The following is a 27174-nucleotide window of genomic DNA, read 5'->3' as shown; positions in this document are numbered from 1 at the left end:
TCACATCTCTGTTTATGATCAGTTTTCATAAATCATGCCAAGATTTTTGGACAAGAAAAACCAATTTACCTGAAAACCAAGTCAAGGAAATGAAGTTGTTCTAGTGGTGTCTTTATGTTGCTTTGCTCTAGAAACCCATGTGTCTTGACCCGGTCTGAAAAGCAAATGCAGCCTCAGCCATCCTGTGTGTCTGTCTTCTGCCTACATTCTACAACTTCTGCTAAGTATGGAGTGTAATGCCATGCTAAGTACCTGTTTGAATTGAGAAGCAGCCAATACAGACAGAACAGGCTCCTTACCTGGCAACTCTGAAGCAGGAATGTTCTGCCGATACTGGTAGGTCAGCTCTCGGAAGCTGCGCAGACCACAGCAGTAACACAGTACAGTGTTTCCAGTGACTCTGTAATCTGGGGGAAGACAGCCATATCTGGACACACCCATTTATCAGGCAATGTCATTTTTAAATAGCAAAACAGACATACTTCTAACAAGTAGGAAACTAACACCATAATGAGGTAGAGACAGTGAGCTAGACATCTGGAAAACTATTCCAAAACCAATCTAAATACTAATTTAGCTGTTTTTTTTTAAAGATTTATTTTTATTTTATGAATGTTTGCTTACATGAATGTCTGTGTGCCACATGTGTGCAGTACTTGAAAAGACCAGAAGAAGGCACTGGATCCTCTAGAACTGGAGTACAGATGGTTGTAAGTCACCATGTGGGTGCTGGGAACCTTGTCCTCTCTAAGAGCAACAAATGCTTATCACCACTAAACCATCTCTCCAGCCACACTATAGTTTAGTTTTTGTTGTTGTTGTTTTGGTTTTGTTTGTTTGTTTTTTGTTTTTTTGAGACAGGGTTTCTCTGTGTAGCTTTGGAGCCTGTCCTGGAACTCTGTAGCCCAGGTTGGCCTCGAACTCACAGAGATCTGCCTGCCTCTGCCTTCTGAATGCTGGAATTGAAGGCGTGCGCCACCACCACCCAGCTTCTTTTTTGGTCTTTTGAGACAGGGTCTCTCCACAAAGCCCTGGCTATGTAGACTGGGCTGACCTCAAATTCACAGAAATCTTCCTGCTTCTGTCCCTTGAGTGCTGGGATAAAAGGAGTATACCACCATGTCCAGCCTTTTTTTTTTTTTTTTTTTTTAAAGTATTTATTTTATTTATACTTGTGCTAGAGTGCATATCCATGCAGGCCAGTAGAGATTTGTCTGTGTCCTCCGGAAGAGCAGAAAGTCACTCATATTTTCTGTATGAGCTACTCTCATTATAAAATTAAGAAATCAAAGGTATTCACGGAAGTTAGATGGACTGCAACAACAGGTAAGACACAGCAGAACACAATCACCAGGAAGAAACAACCCAAGGGAGTTAAAGAAAACTGCTCACATTTTCCTTAATAAACAGTTAAATATTAGAAAATAAAATTGTTGCAATTTCTATAGCTTTCCACACTATGTAGTCCTCTGGAAAGAAGCACAACACCCTCTTCCAATCTGTCCCCCAACTGAGTGATGACAAATCAAGTAACAAAGTGGTGGGGACTCCCTAAGCCATGTTTCCACCCTTCCCTGATAGGGAGAAAGGTGCTGGAACATGAGCTACAGGTTCAAGCAAAGCTTTTCAAACCTCAAAAATGATTAGGCACAAGTGGTGGCTCCTGTCTGTCATCCCAGCACTAGGGAGGAAGATAGGAGGTTAAGGAGCTCAGCCTAGGATACACAATGAGACTCTGCCAAAATAAAACAAAATTTTAAAGTGTCTAGGCCTTTCTCTATTTTCCTAGGAAGGGTGAGAATCAAAGTCATAAATGTAGAGAGCAGACGGATAACATCACCAAGTATGGCCTGCCACATTCTTATCACTTTACAGGAGACAAAGCCACCCTTAAAAATTAATGCCCATGGCTGAGCGGTGGTGCCATACGCCTTTAATCCCAGCACTCGGGAGGCAGAGGCAAGTGGATCTCTGTGAGTTCGAGCCCAGCCTGGTCTATAGAGCGAGATCCAGGACAGGCACCAAAACTACACAGAGAAACCCTGTCTCAAAAAAAAAAAAAAAAAAAAAAAAAAAAAAAAAAAATTAATGCCCATTCTGGAGGGCAGGGATGGCTAAACAATGCTTACCAGACAGTAGAAATACACCCCGCTGTAGAGCTAGGAGACTCTCTGCCAACATATTTTTCCATGTCAGACCCCTGGTTGCCAGGTAATTCTGTGAGGGGAAGAAGTATGAAAAGAAATTCCAGTTTAGAAGGAGAATCACTAAACAAATACGAGGACACTTCATAAAAGGACTCTGAAGGTGGATGAAGCCAGAGCACAGCTGCCCTTGAGTGGCATTTGCACAGAGCCAGTGGATAAACTAGAGTCAGTCCTCTCATAGTCTTACAAGTTCTTTGTCGAGAGGCTCTTTAGCCTCTGGACCTGAATAAGAATCACTATTCTCTCAGAAAATTCCACAAAGACATTCAAAGCACAACAATGGATAAGACATTGAAGGAGAAAAGGAAAGTAGCAAGCGTTAACATTAAATACCATTAAAAGGGACATAGGAATAAGGAAACAACTCTAAATCAGTTTTGCTTCTAACATAGTTAAAATTAAATCACTAAACTACTGACTTCTGCTTTTGTAAACTGCTTGCTGGAGCCCCCTTGCCTTGTTTTCTGAAAAGGCAGACATATGCCCTTGAGAAGTGACAATCACCAATAACCACTTAGATACTGCCTGCCCTATGTAGGAATGGAATGCTGCTGGTAGAAGCCAAATTTCCTTGAATAGAAGATAGAGGTTTCAGTAGCACACTCTAATGAGAATTTTTTCCTTTTAATCTCCGAATATTGTTGAATTTCTCCTTTTTACACTCAGCCTCACCTACTCACCTATTCCCTAAGGGTGACAAGTACAGCTGAATGCCAGGCCTTTGATTTCTCTATTTAGACAGTGTTCAAGGCTGTTACAAAAAGTTTTCATGTACCTAAAAGTAGAGTGTAGTGGTGCTCAGTTAAGTAAGTCTGGTGATGTGTGCAGGTAAATGAATGTTCTCAAGGGGAGGCAAAGTTCTCAACAGAATGCAGAACTAAAATGCAGACTTGAACATGTTACAATTCTAAGAGCTAAACTAGCTTCCTCAAACTTGGGAAAGAAAATGTTCAGAAAAGGGAGGCAGAATTGAGATACCCTCTTTGTAAGATGTATTAACCAATTCATATAGTTTGACAGCATGATCAAACAGGAATTACCTCATTTTAGAATATAGGAAAAACCTAATATATAATATATATATATATATCATAGAATCAGATTATAGTAGTCAGATAATACAGTGTGTGCTGCCAGTTATGGGAGTACATGTCTGCAGGAAATGCTAAAGAGAAAATGTGTCCTAACAGAAACCATAAAAATTATAGGAAAGCTTCATGGTTTTCACTGGAACCCCAGGGCAAGTGTGGAGCTGATACCTTCAGGATGTCCGACTCATAGTTGTTATTGTTCAGCACTCCATCCAAGCACTTGTCCCCCAGGTTGAGCTCTGCCAGAGGAAGGAGGAATGTTATCTTTTTTATAAGGATGATGTAGTATCCAAGTATTGTTTGCCTGACAGGATAACCAAATCTCTTTCCATTATAGACTGTAAATAGCAACAAGCTTAGGAAATGCCTCAGTCAGTAAAATGCCTACCACATAAGTATGCAGACCTGAGTTTCAATCCCCAATATGACTATTAAAAAAAAGAAAGAAAGAAAGAAAGAAAGAAAGAGAGAGAGAGAGAGAGAGAGAGAGAGAGAGAGAGAGAGAGAGAGAAAGAAAGAAAGAAAGAAAGAAAGAAAGAAAGAAAGAAAGAAAGAAAGAAAGAAAGAAAGAAAGAAAGAAAGAAAACCAAGTGTAGCAGAGCATGTCTATAATACTAGTATTGGTGGAGAAAAGAGACAAGTGGATTCCTGGAGATTGCTGTGTGGTGATATATTGTGTACCCTAATAAAATTTGCCTGAAGATCAGAGAACAGAACAAGCCACTAGATTAAACATAGAGGCCAGGCAGTGGTGGCACACACCTTTAATCCTAGCACTCGGGAGGCAGAGATCCATCTGGATCTCTGCAAGTTCAAAGCCACCCTGGACTACATGAGAATGACTCAGTCTAGGAGAGAAAACAGAGCCAGGCCGTGGTGGCACATGCCTTTAATCCCAGGGAGTGATGGCTGGGCAGAGAAAGGCATATAAGGCATGAAGAGACAGGAACTAAAGACTTTTTCAGGCTGAGGAGTTGGTGAGGTAAGAGGTAGTGGCTGTGACTTGTTCCTTTGTCTCTCTGATCTTTCAGCATTTACACCACTATTAGGCTCCAGGTTTTTTATTACAAGACCATTTAGAAATTTCTGTTACATTGCTGACCCAACCAGTATAGCCAATTAGTGAACATTAGGTTCACTGAAAGATCCTGTCTCAAAATAAGGATGATGGAATATAATAGGGGAGTCAATGCCCAACTATACACCATATACTATTAAGTAAAAGCCCAGTTCCAAGAATGGGTTACATCTTTTTCAGTCATTGGCTAGAGTCCCATAGACTACCCCTAGACATTACAGGCTATTGCCAATACTATTGGTTACCCTCCACGATCTGAGGTAAGACCCTACTGCTGAAGTCATCACATATTTATGTCACTAAACATGGAAAAATCAAGCTGGTACTCTACTTCACCCCTACTAACTAGCATTCAAAGTGCTCAAAAGGTATTATACATGCTACCAGAGGAAAAAAGTAATCATCAGTCTCACCCAGCTATGAACCCTGTGTGCTGTATTAGTGACCTATCTGTGAGATATACCCACTGGTGCAATAGCAGCACAAATATTAATAGAAGTAACCAACCACTTTTTTTTTTTTTTTTGGTTTTCCTGTGTAGTTTTGGTGCCTGTCCTGGATCTAACTCTGTAGACCAGGCTGGCCTCAAACTCACAGAGATCCGCCTGGCTCTGCCTCCTAAGTGCTGGGTTTAAAGGCGTGCACCACCACCGCCTGGCTAACCAACTACTTTTTAAATCAGCTTTAAGGCCTTCTCCATGAAATGGAACGCCTACCCAACATTGTTAATGGGGCCAACAACCTGTCCTAGTTAGGTCATGGGCACTAGAAGAGAATATTCTCCTATATGAACATAGCAATAAAATGATTCCTAGTGGAGCAGGCAGTGCTAGCGCATGCCTTAATGCAGCATGCAGCACCACACCCAGCTATCCTTGAATTTGTGATCCTCCTGCCTAAGTCTCTGGAGAGCTAGGATTATAGAAATAGTGTTTTTATGTGAATAAACAATTTCTTCTGTATAGTAACTGATATTTCTCTTGTTTTATTACTGCTTGCACTTGAAGCAACATGGGTTTTAGACTTCTACAGTGACAAAACTTTGTAGTGTAGCAGAAAAAGGCAGGTAATCAATCACTTGATGGCTCAGAGCAGCCTCATTTTTTCTGAACACAGCAGGTCACAATTCAATACCACCTACCCCAAGTAATCAAGAGAACATAATAAAGTCAAAGCAACTAGGCTGAAGATCTGACATTACCACAGAATGGAGCCAAGCAGCCAAAGCAGCCAGTCCGGGTGCAGCCCCAGTACAAATGGCAGAAGGGTTGCAGGCACACTGCACCTGTGGACAGAGGACAGTTGGTCAGTTGGGACCTAGAACTGTGCCTGTTCTCATACTTGAGGACATTTAGCACCAGACTCAAGAGCTAAACTCTCTTTGAAGACAGTCTTTCTGAGGTGTTCTCAAGGAACTAGGGAGCAGAGACAACACCCCAGATAACATCTAAAATGAAAGGTGACAGAGTTGTTATATAAGTTAATTTAAAACCAGTGATCTTAAAAACAGCTTGGTCTGCTGAGTGACAGTGGCACATGCCTTTATTCCCAGCACTCGGGAGGCAGAAGCAGGCAGATCTCTGTGAGTTTGACAGTGGCCTGGTCTACAGAGCGAGATTCATGACAGGCACCAAAACTACACAGAGAAGTCCTATCTTGAGAAAAAAAAAAAAAAAGAAAAACAAAAAACAGCTTGGTCTCTGACCCCAGCACCCCAACAGTCTGGTCCATTGTTCCCCAGTCTGAATATGTGACACACTTCAAGTAGCTGCACATTCATGTCTGCAGATAACTTTTCTACCTACCATGAATAATTTTTTCATATTGTTATCTTGCACTCCTTGTGAAAAGGGTTTGTTGTATGATATTTTTTTGTGTGTGTTTGGACAAATAAAGCTTGCCCAGAGATCAGAGGGTGAAGTGAGCCACTAGTTAACTGTAGAGGCCAGGCAGTGGCACACACCTTTAATCCCAGCACTTGGGAGAAGGAAGCAGGAAGATCAGGAGTTCAAGGCCACCCTTGAACCAGTCTAAAAAAGAAACAGCCAGTGGTGGCGGTGGTGCACACCTTTTATCCCAGCACTTGGGAGGTGGAGACAGGACCTGACAGCCATTCAGTCTGAGGATTCACAGAGACAGGATCCCCCCATTTCGGTCTGAGGATCTGTAGAGGTAAGAAGTTTCTAGTGGTTGCTTCTCTGATCTTTCAGCTTTCACCCTAATATCTGACTCTAAGTTTTTATTTAATAAGACTAATTAGATTCACACTTCAAAGGTTTTTTAATGTTTAATACTCACCACAATGCAATTTCATAGAATATGCTATTAAATAAACCCTAGCTGAAGTTCTTACAGGATTGAATAATTAAATCTTTTTAAGGGTATAATCACTTTGTAAATGCCTTTATCCATAAAGCATTTCTCTATACATTTAGTCCAAAGTAAAGACTGCCCTCTTAGCAAAATTTTAAGAACCCAACCTTGGCTGCCACTTGCTGATCTATATTTCTCAGATGTCAGTATTCTCAGGACTCTTCTATGGATTCTTCTCAACATGCCTAGGGGTCACCCTGGTATGCCTGGAGCTCGTTAGCTGCCTATCCCAGAATGCACACCGCTATTGTGCTACTGTATCCTCTTCTGTACTGCACCAAGTCTAGGCTAAGAGGACTACCTCCCCAGAGCAGTCTCCGAGCACACAAAACACACTCCATCACAGCAGTGGAGAGTTTGTACTGTATCACACATTGTGCCCTTGATATCCAGAAGACTGGCTCAGGCACTGCAGAGGCTTGTTGATGTGGCCACATAAGTTTATGCTTTTCTTCATTTAACAGCAAAAATGACCAAGGAGCTCTGAAGCTGAGGAATATTTTTAAAAGGCAATAGACATGAACAACCATGAACATGAAATGAACAAAAATATATTCAAACAGCCATTAAATAAATAAAGAGTTCCATTTGTTTTTTGATGTTTTGCAATGCTGAGAATGAAAGCCAGGAGCTTATACATGCTAAGCAAGTGTTCCACCACTTAGCTATCTCTCTATTCAAAGACCAGTTTTAATGGTAAGAAATGTAAATTAAAAACAAGATATTTCATCTATTAGATTTTTAAGTAATACATTATATAATGAATATAGTCCTGACATGAGAATGGATATAGATTCAGATCCCAGGACCACCTACATAAGGAAATGTGGTCTCCACAAGGCAGTGTTATCAACTGGTGGGAAAAAAATAGAGTGTTCAGTTTGCTCATGTGGGATCAAATGATTATATACAGATAGAAAAAAATTGTATCTTTGTTTCATAGTCCACATAAAGTCAATTTTATTTGAAAAATCAAGCCATGAAGGATGCACAAGAATGTCCTCCTGTTGGAGGGGGCACCTCAGGGAGACTAACATACTCACACTGCTGAGGAGCAACACTGGAATCCTGCTCACGTTCAGCTCTCCGGTCAGGCATAGGCTGGAAGCAACAGGTACATATGGCGTGGCTTCCTTGAAGAGGGCACATATAATCCTGGGCTGCTGAAGCACACACATATTTAGGTCAGAATATATCTAGACACCAGACCAAAAAAAATTACATTTAGAGAGGCAACTATGAAGTACATAGGAGGAGGGACAGGATCTGGGAGGACTTCAAACTACATCCTAAGTGGCCAAATGATATTCTGCCATTTGAAATATGGGAATTCAATGGCTATAGCTCAGTGAGTACTTGTCTAGCATTTGAGAAGGCTTATGCTTAATCCCCAGCACCAAAAATACCCATATACATGTACACATTCATACATATATACATAAATTTTTTTTAAGTAACTGGACTAAGGGAGTTCAAGTCAGGCATGAGGGTATACACCTATAGTGCTAGCTATTGAAGAGTCTGAGGCAGGAAGATCACAAGTTCAAGGCTAGCCTGAGATATGTACTGAGTTTTAGGCCAGCCTGAGTTATAAATTGAGACTCTACTTCAAAAGACCAAAAAGTCCATTCTGGGTAGCGGTCAAATATCTACCTCTAGTTGCTGAGCACTGCTTTGCTGCCCCAATTATGGGTTTTAGAAGTGACTCAAGGGATAGAGCGATGGCTCAGTGGTTAAGAGCACTGGCTGCTCTTCCAGAGGACCTGGGTTCAATTCCCAGCACTTACATGGCAGTTCACAACTGTCTGTCTGTTCCAGGGGATCTGACACCTTCACACAAATGCACATAAAATAAGTTGAAGAAGAAGAAGAAGTAGTAGGAGGAGGAGATGACAACGACTCAGAGAACTGGAACAGTGTTCTAGTAGGGTAGCCAAGAATGTTGCTCTTAATTACAACCCTAGGTTAGTGGCCTTCTAACATACTCAGGCTAAATACCAGACAAAGGGCCGGGGCTCCTAAGGCTATCTTTAATTTGACAATGATCACAGTGCCCACTGTAGTAAGAACAGAGTGGCCAACCCCAGGTAGTGATACTGTTGTGCTACCTGCAGCCAGTTCTAGTTGCTAGGCTTCAACCCTTAGAGCTAAGAACTTAATGACCCATGCAAGTGGACAGCTCTCCTTTTCTCTTTTCCTCATCTTCTTTGTTTTAAGTTGGAGTGGAGCCAAATGCCTTGCGAATGCTAAGCATGCCCTCTATCACTGAGCTGTGTCTCAGCCCCTCTCTTGCTTTTCTCAATGCATCCAGGGACCTATCTGTTGGAAATACACAGCTGATGGGAGATTGTTTAGAGGGCAACTCTACGGAGATACAAAACAGACTATGGGAATTTAGTACGTGCTGCTAGAAAGAAGCCAGTCTCTCGTTTGGGTGACAGACACAGAATGATCATTTTGGCTTTGGCAAATGCCTGAAGTGAGACCAAAAGTTAAAACCAGGACTGTTAATTACCAGGTGTGTCCAAAAGGGGAGCCCCTCAAATAAACAGATATTCACCCTAATCCTCCTATCTCTGCCTGGCTCCTTTTTTTTTTTTTTTTTTTTTTTTTTAATTTTGGTTTTGGTTTTGGTTTTTCAAGACAGGGTTTCTCTGTGTAGCACTGGCTGTCCTGGAATTCACTTTGCAGACCTTGAACTCACAGAGATCTGCCTGCCTCTGCCTACTGAGGTGCTGGGATTTAAAGGTATACATTATCATGTCTGGCTCCCCTAATTTCTTACCAATACTGGTTATGAGGCTATGAGAGGCAAGAGGATTGCTGAAACAGAGGACTAGAAGGCAGGAAAGACTTCATAGAGGAATCACACCATAGGAAACTAGAACAAGAATCACAAGGATGTAACACAATGGAAGGAAAAGCTCAGAGTTAGATACCATTATCTTACCTGCTGGCAAGCTAGCAGATGTTGATGGTGCTTCCCCACCAAGGGCCTGTGTAGCTCCTAGCTCGTTATCTGGGACTGGGCAAGGAAGAGACTGCACTGCTTGCCTTCTGTATTCAGGACACTGTCTGCATACAATATATGGCTGACTGTGAGAAGAACAAGCAGAACTGAAGTCACAAAGGTACAGGCAGACATCACTGTTACATTATCATAGACTTCCAGCTCCAGCTGTTGGGCTTCTACTCTTCAAGGCCTCTGCTCTACCTCTACTCACCTTCAGCAACACAGCTGACCCCTCCTCTCTGCCCAGCTCCCACCACTAGGAGGACATTACCCATAACCACCTGGAACAGGAATCTGAGAGAGGATAGCATCCATCACATGATAGCTACTCTGTTCAGCTACTTTCTTGTTCAATCCCTCACACCCCATGCTTCAGTGCACTCTACTCTGGACCACTTAGTCCCCACTCAGTAGGACATGGGGTCATAGGCTCCAAGGCCAAGAAAACCCATAAGCGTTGTCTCTTATGGAGATGCTCATGAGAAAAAAACTACACTGAAAGTATCACTCAATACAATATGTTAAGATCAGAGCACAGATATAATCCCAGCACTGTTAAGACTGAGGCAAGAGGGTCCTAGTAAGCTAGAATTACAGGTGTCAGCAGCCACATCCAAATTTGTTTGGTTTGGGGGATTTTTTTTTTTCCGTAGTATGATAGATTGACCTCATGGTCAATTCTCACATGCTAGGCAAACATTCCATCACTGAGCCACATACACTTCCAGAACTTTTTTAATATTTTTATTTTGAGATAAGAGTCTAAATTTCTCAGGCTAGCTGTGAACTCACTCTAATCCAGGGAGTTATTTACTTTTTTTTTTTTTTTTAAATAGTATATAGCCTTGGCCCAAAACGTAGACCTGAAACCAATGTGTCGGCAGGTAAAATTGGGTCTCAAAGGGCTGTGTCCTTTCAGCCTGGAGATTATGCCTTTCCTGATACTACTCTAAGAAATTATAACACCACCATTTATAGCCAAGTCTCTAGTTAACAAGAATTAGGTGTGCTTATGAGGGAAAAACAACACATAACACTTTTCTGCTATAGCCAGTGAATCAGGATTCATAAGGAGGTGGGGTTCACAATGCATTGAGGAATCTGGGAATGGTGGTGCATGCCTTTAATTCCACTGCTTAAGAGGCAGAAGCAGGCATGTCTGTGAGTTCAAGGACAGCCTGGATAACACTGTTAAGTCCAGGATAGCCAGGGCTATATATAGAGACAACCAAGCTGGGCATGGTGGCACAGGCCTTTAATCTTAGCACTCAGGAGGCTAAGGCAGGTGGACCACTGTGAGGTCAAGGCCAGTCTGATCTACATAGTAAGTTCCAAGACAGCAAAAGCTACATTGAGAGACCCTGTCTCAAAATAAATATATAAATAAACAAAATTAATTAATTAAAAAAGACCATCAAGGCTACCTGAGGCTCTTAACCTATTCATTGTTGCTCAGAGTCCATCCACTCTGGCCATACTCCAATTTGAGGAAACAAGCTAAAAACATAAAGGAAACTGACTTACTGAAGTCCTATAGCTATACACCCCACAATACAGTTAAGCGCAAAATTGATGTACTTCTTATTCCCAGGCACATGTCTAACCTGATGTCTGAGGATTCACTATCAACATCTGACAGCTCTAGCAGGTCCTCTGAACTCCCCTCTTCATCAGAGAAAGACCTCCTGACTTTGGGTTGCAGCATATCTTGAGTGATTTTATTCCTTGCATCCATACTTCTCAGATCTTCTTCACTGCGACTCTTATCTAGATTGAAAAGGGCATAGCAAAGTTCACTGGCAAGGGAAACAGGAGACAATCTAGACTGCTCAGAGCAGAGCTCACAGCCCCAAGCCCTAAAAGGGAAAGTCAGTGAAGCTGACCTGGGTGCTGAATAAGGTATGCTTCCACAAGGTTGTTCAGGATGTGGTTTTTGCAGATCCGCTCCACTGGACATCGGCAGGTAGGGCACAAAGATGAACGCTCCATCCAGCCAGAGTAGCAAGCCGCACAAAATGTGTGCATACAAGGTTGCAAACTGGCAGAATATGAAGGAACAAAGAATAAATTTCCTGACAAAATCTTCCAAAGATCGGCCACTATGACACTCAGACAAAATCTGCAGCAGGCCTACCCAACAACGATGCAATGAGCCAATTGTGGAGAATTCCATCATCTAACCTATAACTACTTAAGCTCAGTGCTATAAGATTAAAAAAAAAAAATCAGAGCTATATCCCTGTTTTCGGGGGAACAAAGAGCAGATCATAACTTCAGGAACACAAGCAACATAGACACCAAGTGTTTGGGGACTTGGTTGGGTAGGATCAGGATCCACCTCTCAAGCTCCCAAACAAAAGCCAAGAGAAGTTTCTCCCAAAGATAATCCTGGGAACTTCATTCTAAGTATTATGTCTTTAGTCAGGAAATGTTTAAAATTCAGTATACTTCACATGATCCTCCTACAAGGCAAAGACCAGATTTTCTAGGTTACTCATGTTCTGTGTCAGTCAAAACCAAGATGGATCATATCTCATGGATTCTATGGCCCTGGCCTCCAGGTTTGAGAATTTCTCCTTGTTGACAGCACAAGTAAAAGGAAAATGGAAACCTGGGTAGATTCCAGGGCAAATGATCAAAGTCTGTTTTATTTATGGTCATTCCCCAACTTGTCAAAGGAGTCAGTGCTACTGAATCGACCCTAGGCATATGAAGCAGCACACCTCACACAGTCATGCAGAAGGTCTTGACAGATGATGCAGGTTAGTGTCTCCTCCATCTTGTCTGGCTTCACAGAGGCAACTCTGACATCCTCATGTGAGGTTTGCGCATTTCCATGCTGGTCTGCAATCAATAACTGCAGGTTTAAGTCAAGCTCCCCATCTATAAGACAAAAGGACAAGTCCAACCAGTCACAACCACTTAATCTGAAGACACAGAAGATCCTCAGGTTTCTATTGTCCATCAAAAGCAGAGGAAACAAAGCCACTTATGTATAAAGACCTTTTATTTTTGTTGCTGCTGCTTTTTTTTGAGACAGGGTCTCTGCATGTAGCCTGGCTGTCCAGGAACTCATAGACCAGACTGCCCTAGAACAGAGTTGGGATTCAAAGCATGTGCCACCATGCCTGGCTATATAAAGACTATTTTTAAGACGGTCCCAAATAAGTCACATGTTCTTTTGTTCCTAAACTCTAGTTTAGAAGAACAATTGCTGACCTAAAAGAAAAAAAAGGGGGGGACACACTCAGGATGTGTACATGTATGCATAACACATAAAGGTAACAAGTGGAAGAGGAAAAGGGAAGAGGGAGGACAAGTTGTGTAGTATTTTTGTAAATGTCATTTTTGTTTAAACAAATAAAATACGACCCCATGCACAAAGGGAAACCCTGGAAATATTACTCTAAGATGGTACTGGCAGTTTTAAAATGTTCTTTCTCCTGATACATTTATATATACACACATGAAGTACCACTACTACTACTATTATTGTTTTTCAGATGTTCTCTGGGTGCCCCGATTAGTGTCAAACTCAGTATGTAGCTGAGGATTACTTTAAAGATCTGATTCACCTGTTTCCATTTTCCCAGAACTGGGATTATAGGTGTGCAACATCATACCTGGCTCAATTTTCATTTTATTTTTACAAGTTGGATTTATAGGCTGGGCATAGTGGCACATGTGGGGGAGGCAGAGGTAGATGGATCTCTGTGAGTTTGAGGCCAGTCTGGTCTACATAGCAAGTTCCAGGCTCGCCAGGGCTACATTGCAAAAGCCCATCTGAAAAGGAAATAAAAAAAAAGCATACAATTTTAAAAGTCATCTAGAAGGAAATAAATGCAGTGAGTCTTTGCCCTAGCCTTTCCTTACCTAGCTTCCTTATCTCAGGAAATTATTCAGTTTTTTGGGCCATATGTTTGTATTATAATACTACAGTTGACTTATTTTGTTTGCAGTATTGGAATCAAATCTAGAGCCTTACACATTAGGCTCAACCACTGAATTACATCCTTAACAAATTGATTTACCAATTTGAAAGGTCCTCTTAATATTACTGAGCAAGTATTGATTAAACTTCATTTTATGGCCATCATTATGAATCTGTTAAGTATTCACTGCTAAGCTAAGTAGCCTAATAAATTTTTCTATATTATATAATTTTCTATTTTTAAAAAGATTTATTTTTATTTTTTATTTTATTTATTTATCTTTGGTTTTTCGTGACAGGGTTTCTCTGTGTAATAGTCCTAGCTGTCCTAGAACTTGCTCTGTAGACCAGGCTGACCTCAAACTCACAACATCAGGCTGTCTCTGCTTTCTGAGTGCTGGGATTAAAAATGTGTGCCACCACCACCCATACTTATTTTTATTTGTTATGTATGTGTGAGTGCCTGCATGCATGTATGTGTACTATGCACTATCTGGTGCCTGTCAAAGCCCAAACTGGGCGTTAGGTCCCCTAAAACTGGAGTTATAGGTGGTTGTAAGCCATCATGTAGGTGCTGGGAACCAAACTTAGGTCCTCAACAAGAGTAAGGGTTCTTAACCACTGAGCAATCTCTCCAGCCTCTAATTTTCCATTTTTGTTAAAATCACCTCACAGTGGTGGTGCACACCTCTAATTCTAGTACTCAGGAGGCAGAGGCAGGTAGATCTCTGTGAGTTTGAAGTCAACCTGGTCTACAGAGTGAGTTCTAGGACAGCCAGGGCTACACAGAGAAACCCTGTCTCAAAAAACAAAAACAAACAAACAAGCAAATCACATCATATTAATATATATATTTTTTCTCCAAGATAAGGTCTCCAAGCTAGTCTCAAACTTAGAGATCCACCTGCCTCTGCCTCCTGAGTACTGGAATTAAAGGCGTGTATCACTATGCCTGGCTTAATACTTTTGAAAGAAATTAATATTAGAGAGAGAGAGAAATATGTGTGTGTATTTGAGTGTATATCCATGAGAGAGAGAGAGAGAGAGAGAGAGAGAGAGAGAAATATGTGTGTGTGTTTGAGTGTATATCCATGCCACAGCATACAAGCACACATGTGGAGGGCAGAGAACAACTCTGGGACGTCAGCTCTCTACTTCCACCTTTATGTGGGTTCCAGAGATTGAACTCAGGCTGCCAGGCTTCACAACAAATGCCTTTTCACCTGTTGAGCCGTGTCACCAGCCCTATACTTACTGCTTAAATATAATTATTGTGATTCTTACCATGGCCTCCCCAAGGCAATTAATATACTTTACCACAAATATTCAGATAATCCAGTTTCTTCCCCAACGACATTATTTCTAGCGCTCTTCTATCACACTATTCCAGAGCCAGCTGACCCTGAAGTCCAATCCTCCTACCTCTACCTCCCAAGTTCTGAGATTATAGGTATGTGTCACCATATCCTGCTCAAAATAACATTTTTTAAAGAAATTACTGTCCTATCAAAGATAGAAGACTTTGACATCCATTTGTAATTAAAAATGCAGTTTTCAGAACAATAGCATGACTTAGTGGTGAACAGTTCCATTTGAATTATGCAAACAGGAAGAATCCTAGACTTTCATACAGAAAATCCAAGTTGTTACAGTATAAACCTGAGGCAGATCCCATACTTCTGCAAACAGTGGGAATCCTCTGCAGGCAACAGCCAGCACAGCAAGCACAGGGTACAAGAGGCCAAAGAATGCACAGAACAGCCAGAGTCTAACCTCCTTTCATCCTTTTTTTGGCAGGCTCCAATTCCTCATGGTCTTCAGTTTCCAAAGAAAAGGGTGTTTCTTTGTCTTGGAGAACTGGAGAAAGGCTGGAGAGTTCACCATTTGCAATACGTGAACTACATTCTTTTGGGGAAATGCCTGCATTCCCAAGTCCTGTGAAAAGGAACAAATAAGACAGGTTGTGATTTATCTACTTCAGAAGAAAGAGTCAGGAAAGTCACTGATTCAATAAACATAGTGCATTATGGAGTTAGAGATCTCACATGCATCATTTAAGAATGGTACATGTCTTATACAAATACTCATCCATATATGAGTTATACCTTAAATGAACTAGAGCCCATCTTTGCTAATGAAGCTAGAGGCAAGTGGCACATTCACATGTAAAGACACGCAGGGAGGTCTACAATAGGATCATCCCTAAATACTAGGTCTAAGGTACAAGTACACATTCTTGCAATCACAAAATGCATATTATATACTAAATACACCCAAAAAAAGATGTGAAGTAGATACACTTCTGACAGGAGTAGGGAGTATGGTAAAGGAAATAACAGCAACTAACAGGAAGAGTTCTGACCTAAACAGAAGCTTAAGTATCACATTCATCTTGAATGAACTTGGCTGAAAAGTCAGGAAACTTTCCATTATTCTCTAGCTTATTCATAATATTATAGTACAATATATATCTACTTTATAATATTCAAATGATAAGCACTAGTATTTGGAAAAAGAAGAAACTGGTGTGTACCAATCTAAAGCAAAAAAAGAGGGGCAGGGGAATTATTTCAGGAACAAATTAACTCATACACTAAAGAAAGAACAGGAATCTAAGTTCCCAGGCCATCTCCTGGCCCTGGAACCTACTCTTCCTCTGACCTTCAGAGCCTTTTATGTTCAGCCATGATTTTTATTTGAGGACAAAGATTATATAATGGCACTTTGGAAGGTTCCAGATGGGGAAACTGAACATACAAAAGTACTTATTATACCATCTCACATCTAGTAGGCACTAAGTTTTAACTATAATTATTTTGTTAGTATGAAAATACTTCAGCATACAGATAGAAAATTTTCATTTTTAAAAATTACAAAACATTCTCTGTGAGTTTAAGGCCAGCCTGATCTACAGGGCGAGATCCAGGACAGGAACCAAAAGTACACAGGGAAACCCTGTCTCGAGAAAAAAAAAAAAAAATTACAAAAGATATGAAACTTTACCCATTCTATGAAATCTGATCAGAAAGTCAGTAAAGCCTTATCAGACTACATGTTATACACATAGAGAGATGGAATAGAACATAAATGTAATGGCAAAGTAGGTTTTCTTTGAGTGTTTATGTATGTGTATTGCTGGGGATCAAACCAAAAAAAGAAAAAATGACCAGCCATGAGGAACAGGGCATGTTAAGACTGGTTTTAAGTACCACACAGTTCTGGATAAACCTTGAAAACATTATGATAAATGAAGGAGCCAGTCATAAGACCACATACTGCATGACTATGAACACAAAATGTTCAGAACATACAAATAAATGCATGGAGATACACGAATTTCCTTTCATGTGATAGAATGTTCTGTAATTAACAGTGATGGCCATGTAACCTTGTAAATGTACCTAAAACACTGATGGGTACATTTTAACTGAGTGATATTTATAGTATATTAATTATATTTAGGTAAAATTACAAAAATACTATGTTACCATGGTCCTTAACGTTTAGTCTTTCTCCTGGGAATGAAATAAATTAGTACACATGACTACAGAACACTTACTGATGAATGGATTTACTGTATCTCAAGGAACAAAAAACTGCGACTGTCATTGTGATCCCCATCTCACCAGAGCTAGAGGAATGCTTTTGCCCTGCAGAGGTCAGCTCTGGCTCCAAAGAAGAGGTAGAGGCCGTGGGGAAGAGGTCTGATGTCGATGTTGATGGCTGTGGTTCCTCTAAGCATGTTTGAGCCACGGGTGACAATGGTGGAACCTGGAGGTCATCACCCTGCCCTGGACCTGAGGAGTCTTTGGTCACATGGAACATATTTTCTTTATTGGCTTCTACAGGTACAAAAATAAAGAGAATGCATTCAGAACCCAGAAAGACACTTTGGGGGCTGAATGGCCATTCCTAGAACTCAAAGGCCCTTTACAACATGCAGGCCTTTGCCATAAGCTCACTTACCAAAGGATTCTTGAGGCAAGCTTTGTTTTTCATTTAAAGATTCATAGAGGTATGCCACATCTAAAAGGAAATCAATCAAATCAGGGAGTGGTGGCCCCAGTGGAAAGTGAGACCTCCTCACTCCCGCTCATCTTTGATTATCACAAACCTGTCTTTTGATTATCTTCATTTACCATCTGGTAACAACATTCAACAATTTAAGTGATTCTAATAAAAGCCAACCACATTTTTACTAATCTAAACATAAGCAAGCGACCAAAGGGAAAACTGGCCATAGAAGGTGACAAGGTGAAAAGACATGCTTCACCAATACCCACAGGCCACTAGAGGGAAGATTCGGGTTCCTCTTATGTGGCTAGAGGCTGGTTTACTTTAAGAGGACCTAAGGAATATTTGTGCCCTCATTTTAACTTCTTGTCAAGAATGATATTATGGTGGTCTTCAATTATTTCAGGGTGATGTTCAAATATTCTTACAACATTCCTTATCCTATATGGAGCTGGATCCAGTCTAGCCTTTGTTGCTTTTTGTAAAGTCTCCAAGAGCAGAACTGCCAATGACTTCCAGGGCCTCCATATGGATTCTATTCCCACACTCCAATTCTACTCTTTAGCCCAGCCCATTTTCTCCTTCTTGGCTGCCATTATAAGCTATGCAGTTCCTGGTGGCATTCTTGAAGAAAAGCCCTGCCCAAAGAGTCAGCACTCTATCCAAGTGTTTACACCAAGAATCTCTGTAATTGTCACTTTCTATGAAAATGTCTGTGTCAACACATGTTCTTTCTGAGGGTGTTTTCCAGTGTAAGTTGGACAGCTGGCTTCTTGGTACAACACCTGGGGAAAGTATCTACACCTGTAAATTTTTCTCTCTTACTGTGTTCTGGCTCATTCTTCCTGTATACCAAATAGATGATATCCCCACTCTGTAAAGGGTAAGTCTGCTTCTTAACAACTTGCAGCTTGTTGATTACTGTTCCATTGGTGCTGTAAAGAAAACAAAAGTGTAAGTCACCCTACTCAAAACAATTAAATAGGGTAAACTCTTTCTACTACCATTAAGAAATCTGCTCAGCATTACCATTTTGAAAATACTCAGAGAGGACAAGAAACTATTTAACTGCCAGCCAGTAGTGGCAAACACCTTTAATCCCAGCATTCATGGGGCAAAGGCAGGCAGATCTCTATAAATTCAATGCCAGCCTGGTCTACAAAGCAAGTTCCAGGGCAGCCAGAAAGAGCTGTTACAAAGAGAAATACTGTCTCAAAAAAAAAAATTATTTAACTGTTTCATATATGCAAGTACCCCCTGATAATACTCTAAGACAAAAAGCTTGCCTGTTACTACCCATTTACTGGCAAATGAGCAACACACACACACACACACACACACACACACACACACACACACACACACACACACACACACACACACGACACAGTGCCTGTGGAGGACAGAAGAGGGCACTGGAACTCCTGGAACTGGAATTAAAGATGGTTTTGAGTGGCCATGTGGATGTTGAGACTTGAACCTGGGTCATCTGCAAAAGCAGCATGCTTTTGACCGTTCTACTCTTTCTTGTACGTCTCGAGGTAGAGCCTGAGGTCTAATCCTGAGACAGCACAGTGCCGTCATTTCCTTCTTTCCTGAGCTGTTGATAGTTCAGTCAGTTCTCTCCAACAGTCATGACCGCAGTCAGTTCATTCCTTGAACTAATCCTTCCCAGAAGATGCATTCAAGACAAAAGCAAAATAAATTTTGGGCTTTTAACTGAAAGATAGCATCGCTCCTGAGCTCAGAAGATGCAGTGACCCAATTATAATTAATCACATTGCTAGATGGGGAGGCCAAAGCACATATCCCAGGCCTAGACTGTGGGGACAGGAAGGATTCTCTTGGGGAAGAACATTTTGGTGGAGACCTATTGGAAAATCAGGAATTGAGCACATGATGGCCAAAGAGCACAGTACACTGAACACAAAATTCAACAACTGAACCAGTCCTTGGCTCTGCAGCTTCATTCTGGAGGTCCAGCACTGGAAGGAATTTGTATATCACTCTTGAACTTTAATTCTCTCAGGTCAAGGTCTTTTTTCCATAAAGCACATGGCACTAGTTCAAATTCTGTGGTCACAAAGTCTCACTCCAACTACTCAGCTTTGTCCCTGCAGCATGACAGCAGCCAAGGCAGGACTTAAATACACAGGCATGCCACGTCCCAGTAAAACTGATGAACTGTATGCAGACCACAATCTTGACACAATCCTAACTGGCCCTCTGCAACCAGGCATCTTCCAATTGTCCATTTCATACTGGCTCTCGAAAAATGAACCCCTGCTCTCAGGCTGAAGCCCAAATGCCCTGCTATAATTCCGACTCATCACCTCCACCTACCCCACATGTCCTTGTGCCTCTGCCTGGACTACCTGCTTCTCCTCCAGCCCACCTCTGCCCCAGAAGACAGCACCTCTGACAGGAGATTGTCTCAAGAACATCCAGAAGGAACTAGCCTACTAAGACTAAGCAGTAGATGGTCACAGAAAATTAACTCAGCATCGTCTTTGAAGGCTCTTTGCCTCATAATGTTGTATCAGGGCTTTTATTTCATTTTCTTCTCTCTTTTAAAAATTTAATTTAATTGTATTTATTTATTTATTTTTACCCTGTATGTCCTTTGCATATATATATGGCTTCTGGTTTTGTTATTTTATGGGATTCCTGAATGTGTGAATGAGTGTGTCTCTGTGTCTGTATCTATTTCTTGTGCCTTTTCTTGGGCTCTTTCCCTTCTGTTTGTATTATTCCAACTTGTTTGTTTTTGTTTTATCTTACTATATTATATTTATTATTATTATTATTATTATTATTATTATTATTATTATTATTATTAGTGTTTTCTAATGAGAGACAGAATGGGTTGGATCCAGATGGAAGGGGAAGTGGAGATGGAGAGGGACTGGGAGTAGTAGAGGGAAAAGAAACCATAATCAGAATAGATTGTATGAAAAAAAAAAATCTATTTTCAATAAAAGTAAAAGAAAAACCTATCAATATATTTTAAATCTTATTTCTGAGTCATGTGAGCCATATTTGATTTAATTAGAAAATGAGCTAATGGAACTAAACCACACCCAGGATCCCATATGGAAATTAGAAAATGTACATCCTGATGACTTGAGAACCTGAGCAGTACTTTAGAAAAAGGAAGCCCCTGTACACTGTAACAGCATGTCAGCTTCTTAAGTTACAAAAGGAAAGAGAAAATACAGTGCTCACCTGGTGTCTTCCAGGGTCACCTGACCAGATTTGTCATCCACTCTAAGTTTACAGTGATCTCCAGAGACCAGTTTATTGCTGGGGAAAGAGAGGTCACAACCTGAAACAGATGGCAAGAAGGTACTGGACATTACTGTGGGTTCTGTGAGTACTACTGCCTTGCTTTTCCAGTCTGTGACCAATTGTGCCTACATACACAAACAACATTTAAGTACTCAAGTGTTAACCTAAAGTACAGGGCCATGGTGTACGCCCCATGCCTTCCTGAACCCAGTCACCTACAAGAAACCCATCATAGCAACAGCTTCTTACACAAATGCATAAAACAGTTTTATCACACAAACAGCTCAGAAGAGAAATAGATCTCAATTGTAAAAGCAAAACAAAAACCAAAGGGTTTAATTAAATTTTCAATATTTTAAACTAGTTCTTCCTGAGTGGTAGTGGCACATGCCTTTAATCCCAATACTCAGAAGGCAGAGGCAGTTGGACCTCTGCATTCCAGGACAGCCAGGGCTACACAGAGAAACCATATCTCAAAAAATCAAAACTACATAAATTAATCAATAAATAAATGAAAAGAACAAGCAAGGTAAGAATCCCAGTACTGAGGTACCTCACAGGCTAGGGTAGAAAGAGGTCAGCCTCTGGAGGTCAGCCTGGGCTATATATCTTTTTTTTTTTTTTTTTCCGAGACAAGGTTTCTCTGCGTAGCTTTGCGCCTTTCCTGGAGCTCACTTGGTAGCCCAGGCTGGCCTCGAACTCAGAGATCTTTAATCCCAGCACTCGGGAGGCAAAGCTGGGCTATATATCTTTTTGTTTTGTTTTGTTTTGTTTTTCGAGACAGGGTTTCTCTGTGTAGCTCTGCGCCTTTCTTGGAACTCGCTTTGTAGACCAGGCTGGCCTCGAACTCACAGAGATCCACCTGCCTCTGCCTCCGGAGTGCTGGGATTAAAGGCGTGCGCCACCACAGCCCGGCTGGGCTATATATCTTAAGACTGTCTCAAAATAAGTGAACCATGAAGGGTAAGGGGGAGACAATGTCCCATATGAAACCATAACCTTATCCTGTTTTGGCCTGTGCTTTGATTCCATCACGGACCTATGGACTGGCAGATCAGAAGACTCAATACTTCCCCTCCTTTGCCTACCAAATTTTATTGGCAGAAAGGGAAAAGCCAGGATCAGCATCTCTCCCTTCATCACCTACCAGGTGAAACCCTCTGTAAGAAAAGAAGTCTAAACATCTAATAACTCAGAAGATCTGGGGGATGAGTGTTTGTATAACACATGGCCCTTAACCAGGCTGCACAGATAGCAATATCCTGCTCCAGCCACCACATGATGTTCATGAGCTGCTGGCACTTCAGGATATCAGCATACATGTTACCCAGATAGGGTTAAATGCAGTTGATCATTACCTAGATCTGTACCAACTGGGCTCTAAAGTGGACTTCTGTCTCTGTTAGCATGCCTTCCAGGAAAGCTTTTATGTCAGGCTACAAATGAAGCTATATTTCAAGATTCTGGAGGATATGTTGTAGATCAGTAACCTAAGACTTGTTCATGTAGAGTTATTTCATGTGGTAACCACTTCAGAGTTCAGCCAGTCAGTTTGATTGGACATCAGTTGTTCATCCTTGCAGTTCTTCTCTGCCACAATCTCATATGGTCTTGTCTCTTTAGAACATGGATTGGTCAATGCCCAGAGTAGAATATATGTCCATACTAGCCTGACCAACCACCAGATGCTCTGACTCAAATAGACACTGCCCCAGATTTCAGTTGTATTATGATGGGTGGCACATGTTTTGTCAAGCCAGGAAGATTGTCCTCTGCCCAACACTATAGGAATTTCCTGCATCAGCAACTTTTTCTATTCCTCTTCCAGGGAATGTGTTGGATTTTGGAGAAGTAGATATTTCTCACTTATTGGGTAGGTTATAGTTAAAGCCTTAGTAGAGACGTTCAACTGCAACCTAGGAGTCTCCTGAGAAAGCTAGTGTTGCCTGGAGCTTGTTCAAGAGATCCCACCCCAGTAAAGGGTAGGGACATTTAGGATTCTGCAGGTACATCAGCTTTTCCTCTAGGCTTGCAACCTATATCTCCACATTGTTCAAGATCAGTTCACTAATGTTGGTTTTCAGGCTCAGATACAGGATCTGGTCTGATGCATCTAAATTTTGATTTATTTAAAAATCATCTACAGATAGACAGGTGCTGTCCATCTGTGAACAAATCTGGAGTTGCCAATCAAGGCAGCCAAGAATCTTGTCCTAAAGGTCCTCCAGGGTCTTGAGGTAGTGTTGATGGTCATGGAAGGTCCCAAGCCCCTGCTTCTGGTATTCGCCTCCTGCTCGCTCTGGTCTGACAAGTCACTGAGATTCTACATAGGGACCTTTTCATTCCTTGCCAGTAGCTCAATAGACCCAGCCAAAGTACAGGCATAACTTAGTCACCACAGAGGAAGATGAGGACATGAAAAAGTAGAAGACACAGACAAGGTTTGCCCAGCTAAGGCCCCATGGATGCTGGGTTCATAGAAGTGCTCCTAGCCCCAAATGTTCTATCCAGGGCCCTGAAGGAGGAAGTATCTGACAACTAGTGGAAGCTATGGTGAGGGTAGGATGCCAGTGACACTGGCTTGAGGAGATGAAGATGGCAGGAGTTAGAAGATCCTGTGTGACTAAGATATTTCTCTTTGTTGGGAAGTTCTGCTGGGGCCCCCTCCTCCCATTCCAGACTCCGCCCCTCAGAAAGCCCGCCAAGAGTCGGCTCCTCCCGCTGAGAAGACAAGGTCTCTAGACCTGCCATGTGATTCTTCTCCTGCTTTCTCCCCCAGAGAATCACCTGGGGGTGCTTTGCTCATTAAACCTGGACTTTTAATTTAGCCTGATCTGATTTATTGCATCAGCGGAGAAACCCAGTATTGGGGCATGAAAACCCTTTCACTCTTCTGGCGTTCAAAGCCAATTCCATTCAATTCCATTCAAAATCCCATAAAACTTTTAGTGTGGATATCAGAGGACAACCTCCGGGTGTTAGATCTAGCTTTCCACCTTGTAGTATTAACCAACTAGTACAATAACCTTTACATTGTTAGTGATATTAATAAACTCACTGAAAGTATTCCTATGAGCAAGCAGATTTTTGTTTCTTGTTTTAGCATGCAATGGAGTATCTTGATATGCATGTTATAATAATGGGCTCTCTAATGCATGTGTGTGTGTATGTACATGATCCTATGTTTGCAGAGGTAGAAGTCAGACATCTTCCTCTCTTGCTCTACATATTAATTTTTGAGACAAGGTCTCTCACTGAACCTAGAGCTCAATAATTCTGCAAAAATGGTTGGCCAGCAAATTTAAGGGACTCTTCTTTATCTGCCTCCCCAGAACTAGGATTACAGTCATATACCACCGCACTTAGCTTTTGATGGTGTTTTGAGACCGAGTTTCTCTGTGTAGCTTCGGCTATCCTGAAACTTACTGTGTAGACCAGGCTGGCCTTGAACTCACAGAGATCCAGCTGTGCTGAGACTATAGGCATGTGTGCCACCACCACCTGGCTAGCATTTTTTCCCCTAAAGTTCCTGCGGTTTATTTTTTCATCTATCAACTGCTTAAGTGCGGTGTCTAATTTCTACATAACCTTTCAGTTTTCCTTTTGTTATTGATTTCTAATTTCATTCCTTTGGGAAAGAGAAGTGTATGGTAACAGGCACAAGATTGTATTCTGAAGGACATATCTGCAGATCTACTGAGACCCTGTCTCAAAAAATAATATGTAGAGCAAGAGAGGAAGATGTCTGACATCTACCTCTGCAAACATAGGATCATGTACATACACACACACATGCATTAGAGAGCCCATTATTATAACATGCATATCAAGATACTCCATTGCATGCTAAAACAAGAAACAAAAATCTGCTTGCTCATAGGAATACTTTCAGTGAGTTTATTAATATCACTAACAATGTAAAGGTTATTGTACTAGTTGGTTAATACTACAAGGTGGAAAGCTAGATCTAACACCCGGAGGTTGTCCTCTGATATCCACACTAAAAGTTTTATGGGATTTTGAATGGAATTGAATGGAATTGGCTTTGAACACCAGAAGAGAAGTAGTATCTTAGTCACACAGGATCTTCTAACTCCTGCCATCTTCATCTCCTCAAGCCAGTGTCACTGGCATCCTACCCTCACCATAGCTTCCACTAGTTGTCAGATACTTCCTCCTTCAGGGCCCTGGATAGAACATTTGGGGCTAGGAGCACTTCTATGAACCCAGCATCCATGGGGCCTTAGCTGGGCAAACCTTGTCTGTGTCTTCTACCTTTTCATGTCCTACTTTCGTTGTTGTAATGAGAACTGAATAATATCCATCATCAAAGAACCAGAGGATCAACTGAACAGACAAATAAGTAAATACCAGGTCCTACTGGAAAGCCCATTTTATAGGGAAAAAAAAAACAAAACAAAACTGAAAAGCACAGTGCACCCTTCTCCCCCTTCTGATAGTCTCTGTTACCACCAGCCCTGTATTTTGCCCACCTCAAGTCCCCTGTCCGCTCCCCCGTCTAAGTCGACTTTGATGCCTAGGTCTTCGATCCTGCTCTAGGCCCTCAGTCTCTGTCCTCAGTTGGGTACACCCTTTGGGTCCCTAGCCTTAATCCCTGTCCACCCCTTCAGCCCTTATCCTTGTTCCCAATCCGCTCTGGCTTCCGCACCTCTCCTCCTTCCGATGGTCCACTCGCGTTTCCACAGAAGGATTTGAGGTTCGTCCTCCTCCGCGCCTAGACGAAGGAGCCTCCCCCAGGGCTCCTGCGGTGGCTGCTGCTCCTCTTCTCCGGGTTGCTCCATAGGACTCACATCTACAGAGACCCGGAAACGATGGCTCAGGGACTACCTCACAAACTCTGCACCGCCGCCAGCTCGCCGGCCGCCGCCTCCCCAGCCGGGACCCCGCCCGCCAGCCAGCTTACCCCCCGCCCTGCGCGGATCCCGGAACCGGCCACACAGCCGCCGCCGCTGTCAACAGACATCTCGGGTGCCTCAGCTGATCCACGGGAGGCGAGGGGGAGGGGTCTAGGGCGGTACGCCGAGCGATTGGCTGGCGGCGGGGCCCACAGAGAGCGACGGCTAGAGCGGTGCCAGGAACAGCGACCCAGAGGGGGCGGGCCGAGACCATCCGAGCCTGCGCAGACAAGAGGATGCGCACTTGGTTGCCATCTTTGATGCTGGCAGGCCGGCTTACTCTCCTGCAAAGCTCGGAAGTAGCTGTGGAGGGCGCCATGTTATGTTGAGGCAAAAAGGGCCGAGTAACTTCTAAATTGCGAAGTCCTTAAAACCTCGCCTGTAATACAGATACGGTTTGCCATTTAATCTGTAGCGAGATAAAATACTGTTTTCACAGATCAGATTACAAAACAGGGAATTTTGGTACACTGGACCAGCCTTTCTCAAGGAGCACAACTAAGCTGTCAATCAGAATAGAAACGGGTAACTGGTGTCTGAGGGCAGACTTGGGATATCTTTCCACGTTAAATCATGTATCTTAGACTCTCGTGTAATTGTCCTGTTGCATCCCAAAGAAGGATGCAGAAGCATGTTTGTGGCCCTTGGTGAAAGTGAAACATTGGCAAAAATAATGCCCAGGAAGAAGGAAGTCACTGAAGACAGGGAGGCAAGTCCACATAGTGGTACTCTAGCCGCTTAGAGGAATGTCTTTGGTGATGAACAGCTTCAAAAAAGTATTAAAAATCGGGTTAAAAAAAAAAAAAAAAGATATACTGGGCGGTGGTGGCATGCCTTTAATCCCAGCACTTGGGAGGCAGAACCAGGCCTATCTCTGTGAGTTCAAGGCCAGCCTGGTCTACAGAGCAAGATCCAGGACAGGCACCAAAACAACAGAGAAACACTATCTCGAAAACAAACAAAGACACATACACAAACATATTTGTAAATATATGTGGGAATGCTTCTTTGCTAATATCTGCAAATATCTTTGAAGGATATGAAAGGAAGTAGCAGTGGCTGCCTCTAGGAACATGGAGTCAGCACAGTGATTAGACTTGCATTCAACATTTACAGCTATTCCTAGACTTAAGGTAAGTGTGTTCAAAGTAATGCTTCACTAGATGATTTCATTGTTGAGTATCGTATTTATAAAAGCCTGGATGGTAGAGCCTACTACATAACTAAGCTATATGCTGTCTATTGTTCCTAGGCTACAAACTT

The 27174-nt window shown here is 41.9% G+C and overlaps 1 protein-coding gene across 2 annotated transcripts in view; it reads right to left on the bottom strand.

Annotated features, from left to right (window-relative positions):
- Chfr (checkpoint with forkhead and ring finger domains) overlaps nucleotides 1–26045 on the bottom strand; it is a 30988-nt gene extending 4943 nt beyond the window's left edge. Inside the window, exons 1-16 of one of the 2 annotated variants that reach the window (XM_006984082.4) lie at nucleotides 25920–26045; nucleotides 25665–25808; nucleotides 20933–21032; nucleotides 18533–18642; nucleotides 17660–17719; nucleotides 17320–17535; nucleotides 15467–15628; nucleotides 12486–12645; nucleotides 11646–11800; nucleotides 11367–11529; nucleotides 9700–9845; nucleotides 7793–7912; nucleotides 5578–5661; nucleotides 3467–3537; nucleotides 2130–2217; nucleotides 300–407 (exon numbers count right to left, since the gene is read on the bottom strand). In XM_006984082.4, the coding sequence (XP_006984144.1) occupies nucleotides 300–407; nucleotides 2130–2217; nucleotides 3467–3537; nucleotides 5578–5661; nucleotides 7793–7912; nucleotides 9700–9845; nucleotides 11367–11529; nucleotides 11646–11800; nucleotides 12486–12645; nucleotides 15467–15628; nucleotides 17320–17535; nucleotides 17660–17719; nucleotides 18533–18642; nucleotides 20933–21032; nucleotides 25665–25797 (1876 nt within the window). In that variant the 5' untranslated portion in view covers nucleotides 25798–25808; nucleotides 25920–26045. The remainder of the gene's footprint in view (nucleotides 1–299; nucleotides 408–2129; nucleotides 2218–3466; nucleotides 3538–5577; nucleotides 5662–7792; nucleotides 7913–9699; nucleotides 9846–11366; nucleotides 11530–11645; nucleotides 11801–12485; nucleotides 12646–15466; nucleotides 15629–17319; nucleotides 17536–17659; nucleotides 17720–18532; nucleotides 18643–20932; nucleotides 21033–25664; nucleotides 25809–25919) is intronic. The other variant, XM_016002579.3, reaches the window with a different exon arrangement.
- Nucleotides 26046–27174: the final 1129 nt, after the last annotated feature.

This window comes from Peromyscus maniculatus, chromosome 23 (genome assembly GCF_049852395.1).
Source record: "Peromyscus maniculatus bairdii isolate BWxNUB_F1_BW_parent chromosome 23, HU_Pman_BW_mat_3.1, whole genome shotgun sequence".
NCBI classification, from domain to species: Eukaryota; Metazoa; Chordata; class Mammalia; order Rodentia; family Cricetidae; genus Peromyscus; species Peromyscus maniculatus.
Note: the sequence above shows the minus strand (reverse complement) of the source record. Positions and strands in the feature narration are given on the sequence as shown.